Source organism: Gekko japonicus, unplaced genomic scaffold (genome assembly GCF_001447785.1).
Source record: "Gekko japonicus isolate JY-2015 unplaced genomic scaffold, Gekko_japonicus_V1.1 scaffold2829, whole genome shotgun sequence".
Taxonomy (NCBI): Eukaryota; Metazoa; Chordata; class Lepidosauria; order Squamata; family Gekkonidae; genus Gekko; species Gekko japonicus.
This window is the reverse complement of record NW_015165909.1, coordinates 178,194-192,739: the sequence shown is the minus strand read 5'-3', so window position 1 is coordinate 192,739 and position 14,546 is coordinate 178,194. Positions and strand designations below refer to the sequence as shown.

Sequence of the window (14,546 nt, the reverse complement as noted above, 5' to 3'; positions counted from 1 at the left end):
GGGCGGCCGCGGAGCCCCTGCCGCCGGGGGGCGGGGAAGGCGCGCCCGCCTCGGCGGGGCCTGGGAGACGACGCCGGGGGGCTGCCGTGGGGAAGGCGCGGAAGGAGGTCGCCGCCCCCGCCCCGCAAGGGAAGCCGAAGTCAGGGCGGGTGTGGAAGGACCCTCGCAAGAGGAAGCGGTGAGGGAGCCCCTCGGAGGGCCGGCGGGCGCCCTGGCCGGACTGCATAGACTTTCCCTCATAGGTTCCACTTGCCTACTTCGGTCCACAAAAGAACCGGGGGTGAGGGGGGGGGGTCCCTTCCCTAAAAAGAAAGCTGGGTGGGCTTTTGTTTGCTGGTGTTAGTTTGAGCTACGCTTTTAGGACAAAGCATAAATGGCTTGTGATTTTATTTCGCGCTTCCCCCAAGGGAGCCAGGGCAGACTGCCTGGTTCTCTGTCTCTTTATGTTATCCTAGCAGCAGCCATGCCAGAGAGAAGGACCAGCCCCAGGCCTCCTAATGAGTCCTGCGGCACGGGGGAGGATTTGAGTCCCTGTCTCCCCAGTCCTGGAGCTGCGGTGGCTCAAGTGGTTCAGACGCTGAACTGCAGGCTGTGGAAGGTCAGTAGTTCAGCGGTTCAAGACCCGAGTGTGCCACATGACGGAGTGAGCTCCCGTCTCTAGTTCCAGCTCCTGCCAACCTAGCAGTTCGAAAGCAAGAAATTGCAAGTAGATAAATAGGGACCACTTTGGTGGGAAGGTAACAGCGTTCCGTGCACCTTGGTGTTTAGTCATGCCGGCCACATGACCACGGAAACGTCTTTGGACAGTGCTGGCTCTTCGGCTTTGAAACGGAGATGAGCACCACAACCCTAGAGTCGGATTCGACTGGCTTTCGAGCAAGGGAACCTTTACCTTTACCTCCCCAGTCCTAGTCTTATACCACCAGTATACCCAGCACGGGTTCTCATCCTGGGTTACATGAATTCCTGGTCCTTTTCTCCACTGATTAGCACACTAATGCTTCTGTAGTGTCTCTGCCATCATACGGGCTTCCCCTGTTGCAAACGTGTATGTTTACTCAGAAGCCCCACAATGAGACTTACAGATAAATGTGCATAGGACTGCCATTTCAGTTATGCTGTGTTGTGCTAATACTAAGAGATAACTGTTTAGTTCGAACTGCTAACGGATGTGTTTTTCTCCTCATTAGGTTTTCTCATATGATTCAGGACAAGCCTTTGCATTCCTCTTGGGAGCGCAAGATGAAGGAACGTCAGGAGAAGAAAGCAGTCAAAGATTTTGCCCGGCATCTGGAGGAACAAAAGCAGAGACAGCGCGAGGTGTGGAGGCAAACGTGATACAGAATATCCTGTTAAACGGTTATAGCTGTGTGCCTGTCACGAGTACTGAAGCAGACTATCATCATGGGTATATCCAGGTGGGCAGCCATGTTGGTCTGAAGCAGTACAACAAATTTAGAGTCCAGTGGGGCACCTTTAAGACCAACAAAGTTTTATTCAGGGTATGAGCTTTCGTGTGCAAGGCACACTTTTTCAAATACACTGGAATGGTAGATCAGGTTCAAACTTATAGACAGGGGCTGAACAGCAAATTAACATGAAACATGATAAAGATGTGCAAAGGCAAAGCTAAATAACCAGCTAAGGTTATCAGGTCAACAGCTGTAAAGTCCTCTACATATAGGACAAACCCTGTGCCAGTGGATAAATGGACACAAATCTGACATCATAAATCACAAGACTCAGAAATTTGTAGGAGAACACATCAGCCTTCCAAGACATGTAGTGGGTGACCTCAAAGTAGCTGTTTTATTCCAAAGGAACTTCAGGAACACAATGGAAAGGGAAATTGCTAAATTACAAGTTATTACAACGCTTGGAACAAAAACCTCCCCAGGACTCAACAGGGATATTGGTTTCTTATCTCATTACATATGCTAACTCATTCAGTCCTCACATATGTGTTCTCAACAAGAAAGACTATACATCCTCTGTATTTTAGTGTATTTCTTTTTCAGAATAGTATATTAGATTATTGAATGTAATGCAATGGGATGTTTTGCTGCATCCACCTCAAAAAAAGCGGGGGGGGGGGGGGGATGCTGTTAAATGACCTCTGCGCCTGAGAAGAGAGAATGGAGAGTATCAGCATTTGTCCCACAATTAGAAAAGGTTACACATTTACCTGCTATTTTGACACATTTATTGCTTTACAGCTGTTGACCTTATAACCTTAGCTGGTTATTTAGCTTTGTCTTTGCACATCTTTATCATGTTTCATGTTAATTTGCTGTTCAGCCCCTGTCTATAAGTTTGAACCTGATCTACCATTCCAGTGTATTTGAAAAAGTGTGCCTTGCACACGAAAGCTCATACCCTGAATAAAACTTTGTTGGTCTTAAAGGTGCCCCACTGGACTCTAAATGTGTTCTGTCACCATGGGTGCTAATGAAAAGTGGATCTCTTCCAGTGATACGAATAATTTGATATGCTTGGAATTAATCCTAGTTCATTGTAAAGGTGAAGGTTCCCTTGCTCGAAAGCCAGTCGAATCCGACTCTAGGGTTGCGGTGCTCATCTCCGTTACAAAGTCGAAGAGCCAGCGCTGTCCGAAGACATTTCCGTGGTCATGTGGCCGGCATGACTAAACACCAAGGCGCACGGAACGCTGTTACCTTCCCACCGAAGTGGTACCTATTTATCTACATGCAATTTATTGCTTTCGAACTGTTAGGTTGGCAGGAGCTGGAACTAGAGACGTGAGCTCACTCCGTCATGCGGCACTCCTGGGTCTCGAACTTCTGAACTACTGACCTTCCACAGCCTGCAGTTCAGCGTCTTAACCACTTGAGCCACCGCTGCTCCTTGTTCATTGTACCTTGCCTTTATCCCCAGTGGGGACCCAAAGCAGCTCACATTGTGCTCTCTGTGCATGTTTTCATTGCAGCAGTTTTATGATCGGTTAGGCTGAGAGTGGGCCACTTGCTCAAGGTCACCCAGCAGGCCTCCATGGCAGAGAGCCGATTTGAACCTGGGTCTCCCAGATCCTAGTTTGGCACATTATCTCTGTTTTCTTGATAGAATTCTGGAATGAAATTTGAGCTTATGACTTGGGAAATTGTACAAAATCCAGTATATCATTTCTCTTTTCTCATCTCAAGTGCCTAAAGATTTGTTTGTTTATTTACTCATTCCCCGCCAAAGCAAGCTCAGGGTGGCTTACACAATTAAAATCATTCATAAAACATCGTAACAAATTAAATATTAGTTTTCCTAAAGTGCTGAAACAGTATTCAAGTAAAGTGTGAGAGCAGACGTTTCAGGTTAAACAGTATTACTTAGGTGGCAGTAACCAGCTCAGTTGATCATATTATATGTGTGGTGAGCACAGGCTGTAAGTTGTGGGCCAGGGCATAGGGTCACTTCTCAGGTGTTTAACACAGCTCCTAGTTGAAGGCCTGGTGGAAGCGCTCCATCTTGCAGGCCCTGCGGAACTGTAAGAGGTCCCGCCGGGCCCTGATATCCTCCAGGAGCTCATTCCACCAGTAAGGAGCCACCGCAGAGAAGGCCCTGGCCCTGGTTATTGCCAGCCTGGCATCTTTAGGGCCTGGGAGGGCCATCCGGTTTTGGGCCCCTGAATGCAGTGCTCTCTGGGGAACGTATGGGGAAGGGCAGTCCCTTAGGTGTGCCGGACCCTGACTATAATGGGCTTTAAAGGTCAGAACCAGCACCTTGACGTGAATCTGGTAAGCTATTGGCAGCCAGTGCAGTGCTTTTAGCACAGGCTGGATGTATTCTCGCATAGAGAGACCCATCAACAGCCTGGCCGCAGCATTCTGCACTAGCTACAGCTTCCGAATTTGGGACTAGGGCAGCCACATGTAGAGAGCATTGCAGTAGTCCAATCTCAAGGTGACCATCACATGGATCACTGTTGCCAAGTCGTTGCATTCGAGGAAGGGAACCAACTGCCTAATCAGTCAAAGATGACAAAGAGCTGACTCGGCTGTGGCTGCTACCTGGGCCTCCATTGTTAACGAGGCCTCCGGGAGCACTCCCAGACTCCTAACCTCTGGCGCTGGCACCAACTGTGCCCCACCAAAGGTCGGAAGTGGGATCCCTACCCTCGGGCCATCCCAACCTCAAGCACAGGACCTCTGTATTCGTCGGATTCAATGTCAGCCTACTCAGCCTAAGCCAACCAGCCAGGGCTTGTAATGCCCAGTCTAGGTCTTCTGGTGTAGAGTCAGACTGGTCGCCCAACAACAGATAGAGCTGGGTGTCATCCGCATATTGGTGACATCCCAGCCCATGCCTCCGGGTAACCTGGGCAAGGGGGCACATGTAGATGTTGAACAGCAGTGGGGAAAGCACTGCCCCTTGAGGCACTCCCACAGGTGAGTGGATGCCTTCAGGACAGCTGCTCCCCTGGTGCCGCCCTTTGTCCCCGACCCTGAAGAAAGGATACAAGCCATTGCACAGCAAGCCCCTGAATTCCAGAGTCAGCGAGGCGGTGGATCAGTAGCTGATGGTTGACCGTGTCAAACGCTGCCGTCAGGTCCAACAGCAGCAGCATTGCTGATGCACCTCGATCCAGGTGCCTCCGGAGGTTGTCCATGAGGGTGACCAGTGCTGCCTCCATCCCATGCCCCAGGCGAAAACCGAACTGGACCGCCACGGCCCTCTCGATTAGCTTGCCGAAGTAGGGCAAGTTGGAAACTGGACGGCAGTTAGCCAATTCGGCCGGATTCAGAGATTATTTTTTCAAGAAGGGATGAACCGTGGCCTCATTAAGTGTCCCAGGGAACAGACCCTCCAAGAGGGACTTGTTGATAAACTCCCCTAGGGCACCTCGGAACCCATTGCAATCAGCTTTAACTAGCCACGATGGGCACAGATCAAGGAGACGTGTGGTGGGGCATACAGTTAAGAGCAATTTGTCAACTTCCTCTAGGCTGAGTGGATTGAAACAATCCATAACCTGACTAGAAGACGTGTATGGAGCCTCAGTTCGCGGGGAGGTTGCGGCAAAGCAACAAGACTTTATCTGCGAAATAGCTTGCAAAAGCCTCACAGCCGATGTCCAGTTCCCTAGCATTTGACCTGCCTTGTGGCAGAGTCGTCATGGACCAAATCATTCTAAACAACTGGGCTGGGCGTGAGCTCACAGACGCAGTTGAAGCTGCACAGTACTCTTCGCAACTTTGACTGCCTTCTCATAGGATCTCATAAACGTCCTTTAAGTTCAAGATAGCTTCCAGCAAAAATAAAACACATTAAAAAAATAAAAACCAAAATTTAAAATCACAACTCAGGGCTGCTATTAAACCTAACCAAATGCAGTGATATGATTGGTCTTATGTCCTTGGTCAGACACACCTCTGCTCCCTCAGTCTCTTCCCCTGCAGCACCACCACTACATCTCTGTCTAAGCCAGCTGATTCCATTAGTTCTCTGGAACTGTTCATAATTTTGTGAATGGATATTTGTGTGTTAAGCGCTGTCAAGTCACTTTCGACTTATGGCAACCCTATGAACAAATGACCTCCAAAGCATCCTGTCTTTAACCGCTTGAGGGCCTCTGTGGCTTCCTTTACTGAGTCTATCCATCTCAGGTCTTCCTCTTTTCCTGCTGCCTTCAACTTTTCCTAGCATGATTGTCTTTTCCAGGGAGTCTTGTTTTCTCATAATCTGACCAAAGCCTCAGTTTAGTCACTTTAGCTTCTAGGGAGAGTTCAGCCTTGATTTGATCTAGAACCCACCGATTTGTCTTTTTGACAGTACATGATATCCATAAAACCCTCCTCCAACAGCCCATTTCAAATGAATCAACTTTCTTCGTGCCTTCTTTCTTCATTGTCCAGCATTCACAACCATACATATTCATAGGGAGTGCAACAGTATGAATTATCTTGGTCGCTAGTGACACATCCTTATACCTCAGAACCCTTTTCTAGCTTCTCCCTGGCTCCCCTTCCCAGTCTCCCGTCCCCTCCTGGTTTCCTGGTTGCAGTCTCCCTTTTGGTTACTGATGGAGCCAAGGAATAAATAACGAGTCTTTAACAATTTCAGTTTCTTCCTCATCAGCTGTAAAGCTGTGTAATTCCCCAGTAGTCATTGTTTTTGTCTTGTTCATGGTCAACTGTAATTGTGCTTTGGTCATTTCTGCTTTAACTTTCAGTAGTCATTTCAAGCGTTCACTATTTTCTGCCAGTAATGTGGTGTCATTTGCATATCTCAAATTGTTTGTGTTCTTTCTAACAGTTTTCACTCCACCTTCATCTAAATCTAATCCAGTTTTCCATATGATGTGTTCTGTATATGGATTGAAGTGATAGGGAGATAAAATACATCCTTGTCTGATGCCTTTGCCAGTTGGAAACTCTTCTGTCCTAACAGTAGCCTCTTGCCCAGAGTACAGGTTGCTCATCAAAACAATTAGTTGTTATGGCACACCCATTTCTTTTTAAACCAACCATAGCTTTTCATGATCCACCCAGTCAAAAGCTTTGCTGTAATCTATGACACACAAGCTGATTTTCTTCTGAAATTTTTTCGTATGCTTCAGTAACCAAGGTAAATTTGCAATATGCTCTAGTGCCTCTTCCTTTTCGGAATCCAGCTTGAACATCTGGCATTTCTCATTCCATATATGGTAACAGTCTTTGTCATAAGATTTTGAGCATCACTTTACTCACACAAGAAATTAATGTGATGGTTTGTTAGTTGCTGCAGGCTTTGGTGTCCCCTGTTTTTGAAAGTGGAATGTAGATGGAGTGTTTCCTTGTTTTGTTTTCTGTATTTGTTGGCACATTTTTGTTAAGATTTTGATGGACCCTGTTTCTGTGGCTTGAAATAGCTCTACTGATATCCCATCTGCTCCTGGTGATTAGTTTCCCTTCACTTTCTAAAATGGTAGGTTCTTCAAAAGATTCTTCTTGGAAGGAATCTGTCATCCTTTCATCTCTTTTGTATAATTCTTCTGTGTATTGTGCAGTGCACATGAATGTTTCATTTTCTCCACCTACAGGAGAAAAAACAGCGACGAGAAGAGAACTTAAGACGACGACTGGAGAATGAGAGGAAAGCAGAGATTGTGCAAGTGGTGAGTCTCAGAACAGAAACTAAATTTACATCAGTCCTTGTGTGCGGTCGAGGAGAAGCACTATTACTAGTGTACAGATCATCCTTTCTCTCCTGTTCTTGGATAGAAATGACATATAATATTAATTAGCTTGCTTTGTGCACAAAAAAGTGTGTGTTGGGTCCTACCAGCTTTTTCACTGATGTTATAAAGAGAAGTGGGCCCTCTTTAACCACTCCTGAAAAGACTGCCAGGGAACATGGAATCTGTATGGACAACCATGTAGAAATAGGTCTGCAGTGAAGAAGGGAATTGTGAAAACCATTCTTGATCAGTCTTGTGCCCGTGGAAAATTTGGTAGGATCTAACCCTGTAAATATTAAGCAGCATATGTTTATCTCATTACTGTTAAAATGATTTTTTTTTTTTGGTAACCCAGTAAAACCTTTAACAGATCATGCTTCTTTGATGCTTTTAATTCAAGAGGAGTGCTCTGGTGAGATCTGCAGAGTGAACACACATAGGCACACTCTGCTTGACCTTGCTGTCCTCAGTTGATATAGATTATACTAATGTCTTTGAGGTATTTATTGTATTTATCTGCATTTCTTCATCCCATCTTCCTCCAAGGAGCTTAGAATGGCATCCATGGCTTCTCTTTCACAGTTTTATCCGCACTACACCACACTGACTCCATTTGAATTTTCAGTGGAAGTTGAGAAAAATGTATGTTGGGAATTAGTCCTGTGCCAGATTCAGGCTCCTCTGGGGGTGATGAGTTCGAGGAATGGCAGACCATCTCCCACATCAGTGGCTGCGCGCCCACACCTTTCCTCAGCTGGATATACTGTAGGCCGGAGGAGCAGCTTGTAAATTCCCACAGCCTTTGTGCTTTCTGGGCATTCTAAGGAGATGTTTTCAAAGGGGTCTCTTACATGGATTTCCCTTCCTTCCTCAGATTCGGAATCCACTGAAACTGAAGCGTGCAAAGAAGAAGCAGTTGCGCCGCATTGAGAAGCGGGACACGCTGTCTTTGCTGCAGAAACACCAGGCACAACGAAAAGCAGCCAAGGAATGAGGGGGAATGATTTATGAAAAAATAACTTCCTGGGGCAGATAGGACTGGACACTAGCCTCAGTTCACTGGGGAGCTAGGAGGCACGGCTTCTCTTGCCACTGAACCTCAGATTCTTACCAAGAAGCCTACATTGCATCCTTTGCTGAAGCCTCTTTCGTTTTTCTTGGCATTGGAGAGGCAGACTGCCACTGACTGACTTTCCGGGAGCTAAATATAATCTCTGAATCTGAGCAAAGCCTTATAGTGTTTGTCTGTAGACTTGAACTTTCAGACTGCAAAGTTGTAACTGAAAGATCCTAAATAACATGGTGGTGATTTGCAAAAATGTTCTTCGCCAGGGTAGAATAAAAAGGGGCAGTCACCTGGATCTGAAGTTTCTGAAATTATTTCTTTATCTGGTTTACAAATTGGCTGTGGTCTTTGGGTACCGGGCAACATGATGGCCTGGGCTTGTTGATCTTAGTGCTGAGGTGCAGTATCCATAGCCTTCCTCTGCTGTGCTGGCTGTTAGTTTTCAACATGATGTATCCTGGGGGGGGTGGGAAGCCAGACTTCTGTCTTTCAGTAGCTAGAAAAGCGAAGGTGTCACAAGAGCAATCAAAATTACACACTCAGCTACATTCTTTTGCATCTAATGTCAAAGGTTCCAATCCAGCTGGCCTCTTTGAGGGTGTTTATGCATGGTGGGTACTTCTGCAAAGAACAGCCAACCGTATGACAGACTCAAGAGAAGTTAACTAACATCTCTGATACTGCTCTTTTTGCCAAAAATGAAACCCTTGCTTCAGACACACACCTCTCCCTTGTTTTTTCCCTGGATTTGGATCAGTTATTTTATTTGCATGTTGTGTAACAAAATCTTCCATTTGACTGGTCAAAATCAAGGCGGCATTCACTCAGAGACAGGGTATTGTTGAAGAACTTGGCCGGCAGTAACAATTTCACTGTTGTGGACAGAAGCAGAACCACATCCAAGTTGAGACACCATTGTGTGAATAATGCATCATTGTTGAACAAATATCACTGCGGGACAGAGGAAAAACTGAGCATAATATCTTGTGTTGACATAGATTTCAGGTTATATAAGTGTTCATGCTGAATTGCAAGGAAAGAGAAATATGCAGGATTGGTTTCTAGTGCAAATTCCTGTAGCCATCTCTGAATGACACTGGCTTAAGTAAAAAACTGATGGGAGTAGCAAAGGGTGAATACATTGTCCAGGCAGGAGTTATGACCTACAAAACAAAGACTGCTTGCAGACAGGGGCATGAAAACATGGTCCTGTCACAGCAGCAGCAAGCAGGGTGGGAACAGGGTCCACTCACACTCCCATTCCTGTATCACTTACTGCTTATTGAGAGTATCTGTGTTTGGACGTTACTATTCTCGACACTATCAGCGATGTGTGCTGAGATTTCAGAAGCCAGAAGAGTCCCTAGATGGTGGGGGCAGGCTTCAGCGTCCTTGTCCTTTCCTGGACTAGCAAAATTTAACTCAAATACAACATTACAGAATAAATTACGCAAAACTAAAGAACTTTTAAAAAGTTGATATGCACAGGCTATAGAACTCTGCTTTTTCTTTCTTTCTATCTTTTGGCACAAAATTTGAATTGCCTGGGTGTAGAATTAATTATAGAATACACACTGCTGTGTCTTAAGGGCTTTACTTAAAACAGAAGCTGAGATCTTCAGGATGCTGAAATCGGCAACCAGTGCCAGTTTTCTGCACTTCAATGGAATGTGGAATGCATGCAGCAGTGCTTGTCTAGGAATAATGTTTTTCCTTAAAACTCATCACACACGGGGGCCGTGGCGACACTGTGGAAATGGCAGCTGCGTGATTTTGGAGCTCCCAACTTTGAGTCCCGCCTGGAGGAAAGCGCCTGTAACCATGCCTAAGCCTGAAATAATAGGCAAAACAGACCCAGCAAAGCATAAATCAGTTGCTACAACCCTTAAATCATCAGACACTCGAAGTGGCTTTTCAGCACTGTGCAGCGGCGTGGGCAAAAAACAAAATGATGGCCTCGGAGCAGATTTCATTGGACTCCTCTTCCTCAGTGATATTCAGCTACCTAAAATCCATGAAAGCAGGTATTTTAGAAAAGATGTCTAACCTCTCATTCCAACTCGAAGAATGATAGACTACTCTCACCCAGACAGCCCAAAAGGCTGAGGCGGCACTGGATCTGGGCCTGACAAACTAAGCAGATATTAAAGCTCTATAGGAATCCTCTGCATCCCCGAAAGACCACTTGATCACTTGAAACGGAACTGAAAGCAGCAAACCTAAAATTTAGAGGTCTGCAAGAACCAGCAGAGGAAAACAAAGACTTGATAAGCTTTATGGCCCAGTTAATTGCAAAAGCTCCAAATTTGGAAGAAGGTGTTCTTCCAATTCTTACATATGCTTCTTGCATGGGGCCTGTACCAACAAACAGTCACCCAACCCCGAGAGATGTATTAATCATTATACCAGACACAAGAATTCGTCAGAGGATCTTAGATGCAGCTAAAAAACCAGGTACTTTCCAATATGGAAAGCCCCTGCAAATATTTCCTGATATTCCCAAAGAAGCAATCACTATACGTAGAAGCTTGAAACCAATCACAACCGAACTGCAGAGTTTAAAGCAAAGATACAGATAGCTACCCTCTGGAAAATTATATGTTGCTCATCAAGGACATCGGCTTTATGCATGGGATGAAGAACGTGGACTGGATTTGCTGTATGCTCTGGAACAGGAATCTCCCACGGAACAGGAAGACAAGAAATCATTCAAGAGGAAGAGGCTCTTTCCAACTACTCCACAGAAGGCTAGTCAAATTCCAGTGCCAAGCAATGCAGGAGAATCGTGAACTTTGAAAGATAACTGAAAAGACAGATCTTCAATCAACCCATTTTCATAACTGGGACTGTTTATAAGTATGTTTGGTTTCTTGTTTATAATTTAATATGCTGAAGGGTTTTTTTTTCAAGAGTGGTTCGTTCCCTGTTTGTGTTCCCAGATGACGGAACATATTCAGTCTTCCAGAAGGATTTCTGGTAACCTGGGCTCACGTTATTCTGTGCTAATTGTGTGCAACAGTTAAAAGTTGCAGAAAGTTATTGCAGGGTATTGTGTGGGGTAGAGTTTTGGGGGTGGGGTGAGGGTTGGTTAACAGTCTTAAGATAGTACCACATTAAAAATTGTTTGTGTTTGATAGAATCTAGAAACAGTTGGTAATTATGTTAATTTTTCTCTAGAATATAGTGGTTAGCATAGTTTGAGAAATAAAAATAAAAATGGCAGATACTTACTCTATTAGAATTATTAATGTGTGAGGCCTTAATAATTTGATCAAGATAGAGAATGACTTCTTTCATCTTGAAATCAAAACCAGACATTGTATCAATGCAAGAAACTCATTTAAAACCTCGATGTAAAACTGTTCTAAGCACTAACTGGTATGATCGGCAATATCATGCGGGGGCTCCTCAAAATCTAAAGGAGTAGCAATCTTAATTTCTAAATCTGTACATTTCAAATGTGAAGATAAACTGGAAGACACGCACGGCAGATTTTTATTTCTTAAAGGTAAATTAGATCAGGAACAAGGGGTTCCGGTTTTGGTGATTCGTGGGATGTGTGCGCTCACATGTGATGTGAGTGACCCGAATCGTGGCAGATGGAAGGGGGCGTGGATGTTTCAATGCCCCCCCCCCAGAGCCCCTACAGGGGGTTTGCAGCCTGGGGTGCCAAGGGGTGCCTCTTCTGAGGCAGCGGTCGAGGAATTGAGGCGAGCAAGCGATCCTGCAATTCAATGCTCTTCCTACTTTGAAAAAAAATCGTTGGAATGAACTGTGAGCTAAGCAGAGAACCAGAGGAGACAAAATCGCAAAAAAGCTAAGACCTTCTCCAGGAAATGCTGGTTCAGTGACCTCAGCTCTTAAACCAAAAGCAGTCACTGACTTCCCAAACATGATGGCCACGGTGCTGCACCCTCTGCTGGACCAGATGACTAATGTCAATAGCAAATTAGACTGTCTCCAGAAGCAAATGATGGACACAGCCAAGAAGACAGATGAGATGAATAAAGCAATGAAACAAGTTGACAATAAGGCAAATGCTATCAAACAGCAACTGGAGGAAGTGGAGAAAGACGGATCTCCGATAAAGAGCAATTGTTACAGCTACAAATGGAAAAATCATCATACGTCCTGCGATTCCAGGGTATCCCAGAACAACAAGGGGAGAATTTAAAAGAACTTTTGAGTGAAGCATTGGCACCAATGGCAGATTTAAAATCAGATTCACTACAAAGTGATATGGATATGGTTTTCTGAACCTATCTGGATTTTATCAAGAAAATTAAATTCTCCAAAAGATCAACCAGAGATGAAATTCTAAAAGCGACAAATGGGAAACCACTGAAAATCAAAGGCAAAGGAGCAAAGATTTTAAAAGACATTCCATTTGAAATCTGAAAAAGGAGACGACAGTACAAAAATCTGAACTGCTTTTCTGCACAAGAACTCCACTCCCTTCAGATGGATATTTCCAGAAGGACTTATCTTCAACTACAACGGAAAGAAAGAGAAGATTGATTCCGTCCAAAAAGTAAAAATGCTCCTGGACCAGCAACAATCCACATCCAAAGTCCAAAGGAAAGCAGAGGCCACTGTACAAACAGAGGAAAATAGCAATCATGACTCAGAAGCCAGTGAAATTATTTTTGGAAGCTCTGCAGAAGAGTCTGATTCTGAAAAAGGAGAGGTAGATCCAAAAACACTGAAAGTCCAATTGAAATTTGATAAAGCTAAACACAGGAAATGGTGACTTTATTGAAATCCTGAAAGTCAGTCAGTCAGTCAACCTTTATTGGCATAGATAAAATATAGCATGGATCACATTTTAAAGTGCATATCAAAGTTATGTAAATATAAACAGTCAATCCTCCAGGGCTTTGACCTTATATTCTCTTACCCTCATAGCGATAGAAAGAAATCATGCTACTGAGAAAGTAATGTGAGGGTGAAGATCTAATAAAAGGAAAGATATAAGTCTCTCTTCAGATAGACTATGCTTATTGTGCAGGAGGGGGCTGATTAGAACATCCCGAATTCTATTATAAAATTCACAGCTGAGCAAGATATGAGCAATCGATTCTGGGTTCCTGCTGTTACATGGGCAGGTCCTGTTGAGGTAGGGGGTATTAGCAAATCTACCATAAAGGACCTCTGACTATAGGGCATCAAAGCGTGCTAGCATAAAAGCTCATCTTAGTGATGGTGCAGTGAGCTGTAGAAAATCAGCTTTAAGCCCATTCCTCAGAGTTATGTTAAACTTCAGAGTGGCTAAGGTAAAATGTTTCGGTCCAACGTATTCTTACATCCTGGAATGATACCACCCTCAGTTGGTTTGAGCGAATCCAAGTCATTAAAATGATGATCTTTCCTAAATTTCTTTTTCTGCTTCGAGCCCTCCCTCTAGCCCTCCCTAGTAAAATGGTACAACAATGGCAGAAGTCACTGATGAATTTTGTTTGGCAGTATAAACGTCACAGAATTTCCCATGCAACTCTAATTAAACCCAAGTCGCTTGGTGGTTTGGCTTTTCCTGACCTCTCTCGCTACCGCGATGCCACACTTCTATCAAAACTTTTAAAGCACTACTCGCCTAACTATCTGGCAGACTGGAAAACCATTGAGAATATAGGGTTCCACCCTAAATCGCTGGAGGAAGTGTTATGGATGCCGCCGTCATCCCGCCCCAGAAGATCAGGATACAGTGAGCTTCTACAGGCATCTCTTGGGGCTTGGGACCGACTTAGAACTTATCTGGTCTCTCCATCTTCACCACTGCAGACGTTTTTGGGCCAGAGCTGGTTTTGCCCAGGGGAAGATCCCTCGGCTTATCGCTGCTGGAGGAAGCAGGGCCTTACCAGATTTTGTGACATCATGGCCAGAGGCTGCCTACATAGTCAACAAGAAATAGAACGTAAGTTACAGGATCCTGGTTTGAATATGAACAAGTTAAACACTTAGTGTGTCATGACTCGCATACCCCTTTGCCAGATACGATTTAGCACCCGTTTGAAGATCTTATGGCGGCTCAGATCTTACCTAATAGGGGATTGGTGTCAAAAGTGTACTGTCTTCTTAATTCTCAACATAAAGAAGAACAGACTGGATATCAAACAAAATGGCATAGAGATATTGGTCAGTCGCTTACCTCCGAACAGTGGACTGCGATCTGGTCTTCTCCTCTTTGCCGCTCCCGTTCCACCAATATTCAAATGTTAACTTATAAACTTTTATTTCGATGGTACCTGACCCCGCATCAGCTGCATGGCATTAACCCCGCGATCTCGGACAGATGTTGGAAAAATTGTGGGGGCC

The 14,546-nt window shown here is 44.8% G+C and overlaps 1 protein-coding gene across 1 annotated transcript in view; it reads left to right on the top strand.

Annotated features, from left to right (window-relative positions):
- CCDC86 (coiled-coil domain containing 86) overlaps nucleotides 1-8,522 on the top strand; it is a 13,947-nt gene extending 5,425 nt beyond the window's left edge. Inside the window, exons 2-5 of the mRNA XM_015411387.1 lie at nucleotides 15-178; nucleotides 1,191-1,320; nucleotides 7,031-7,105; nucleotides 8,043-8,522. Of these exons, the coding sequence (XP_015266873.1) occupies nucleotides 15-178; nucleotides 1,191-1,320; nucleotides 7,031-7,105; nucleotides 8,043-8,162 (489 nt within the window). The 3' untranslated portion in view covers nucleotides 8,163-8,522. The remainder of the gene's footprint in view (nucleotides 1-14; nucleotides 179-1,190; nucleotides 1,321-7,030; nucleotides 7,106-8,042) is intronic.
- Nucleotides 8,523-14,546: the final 6,024 nt, after the last annotated feature.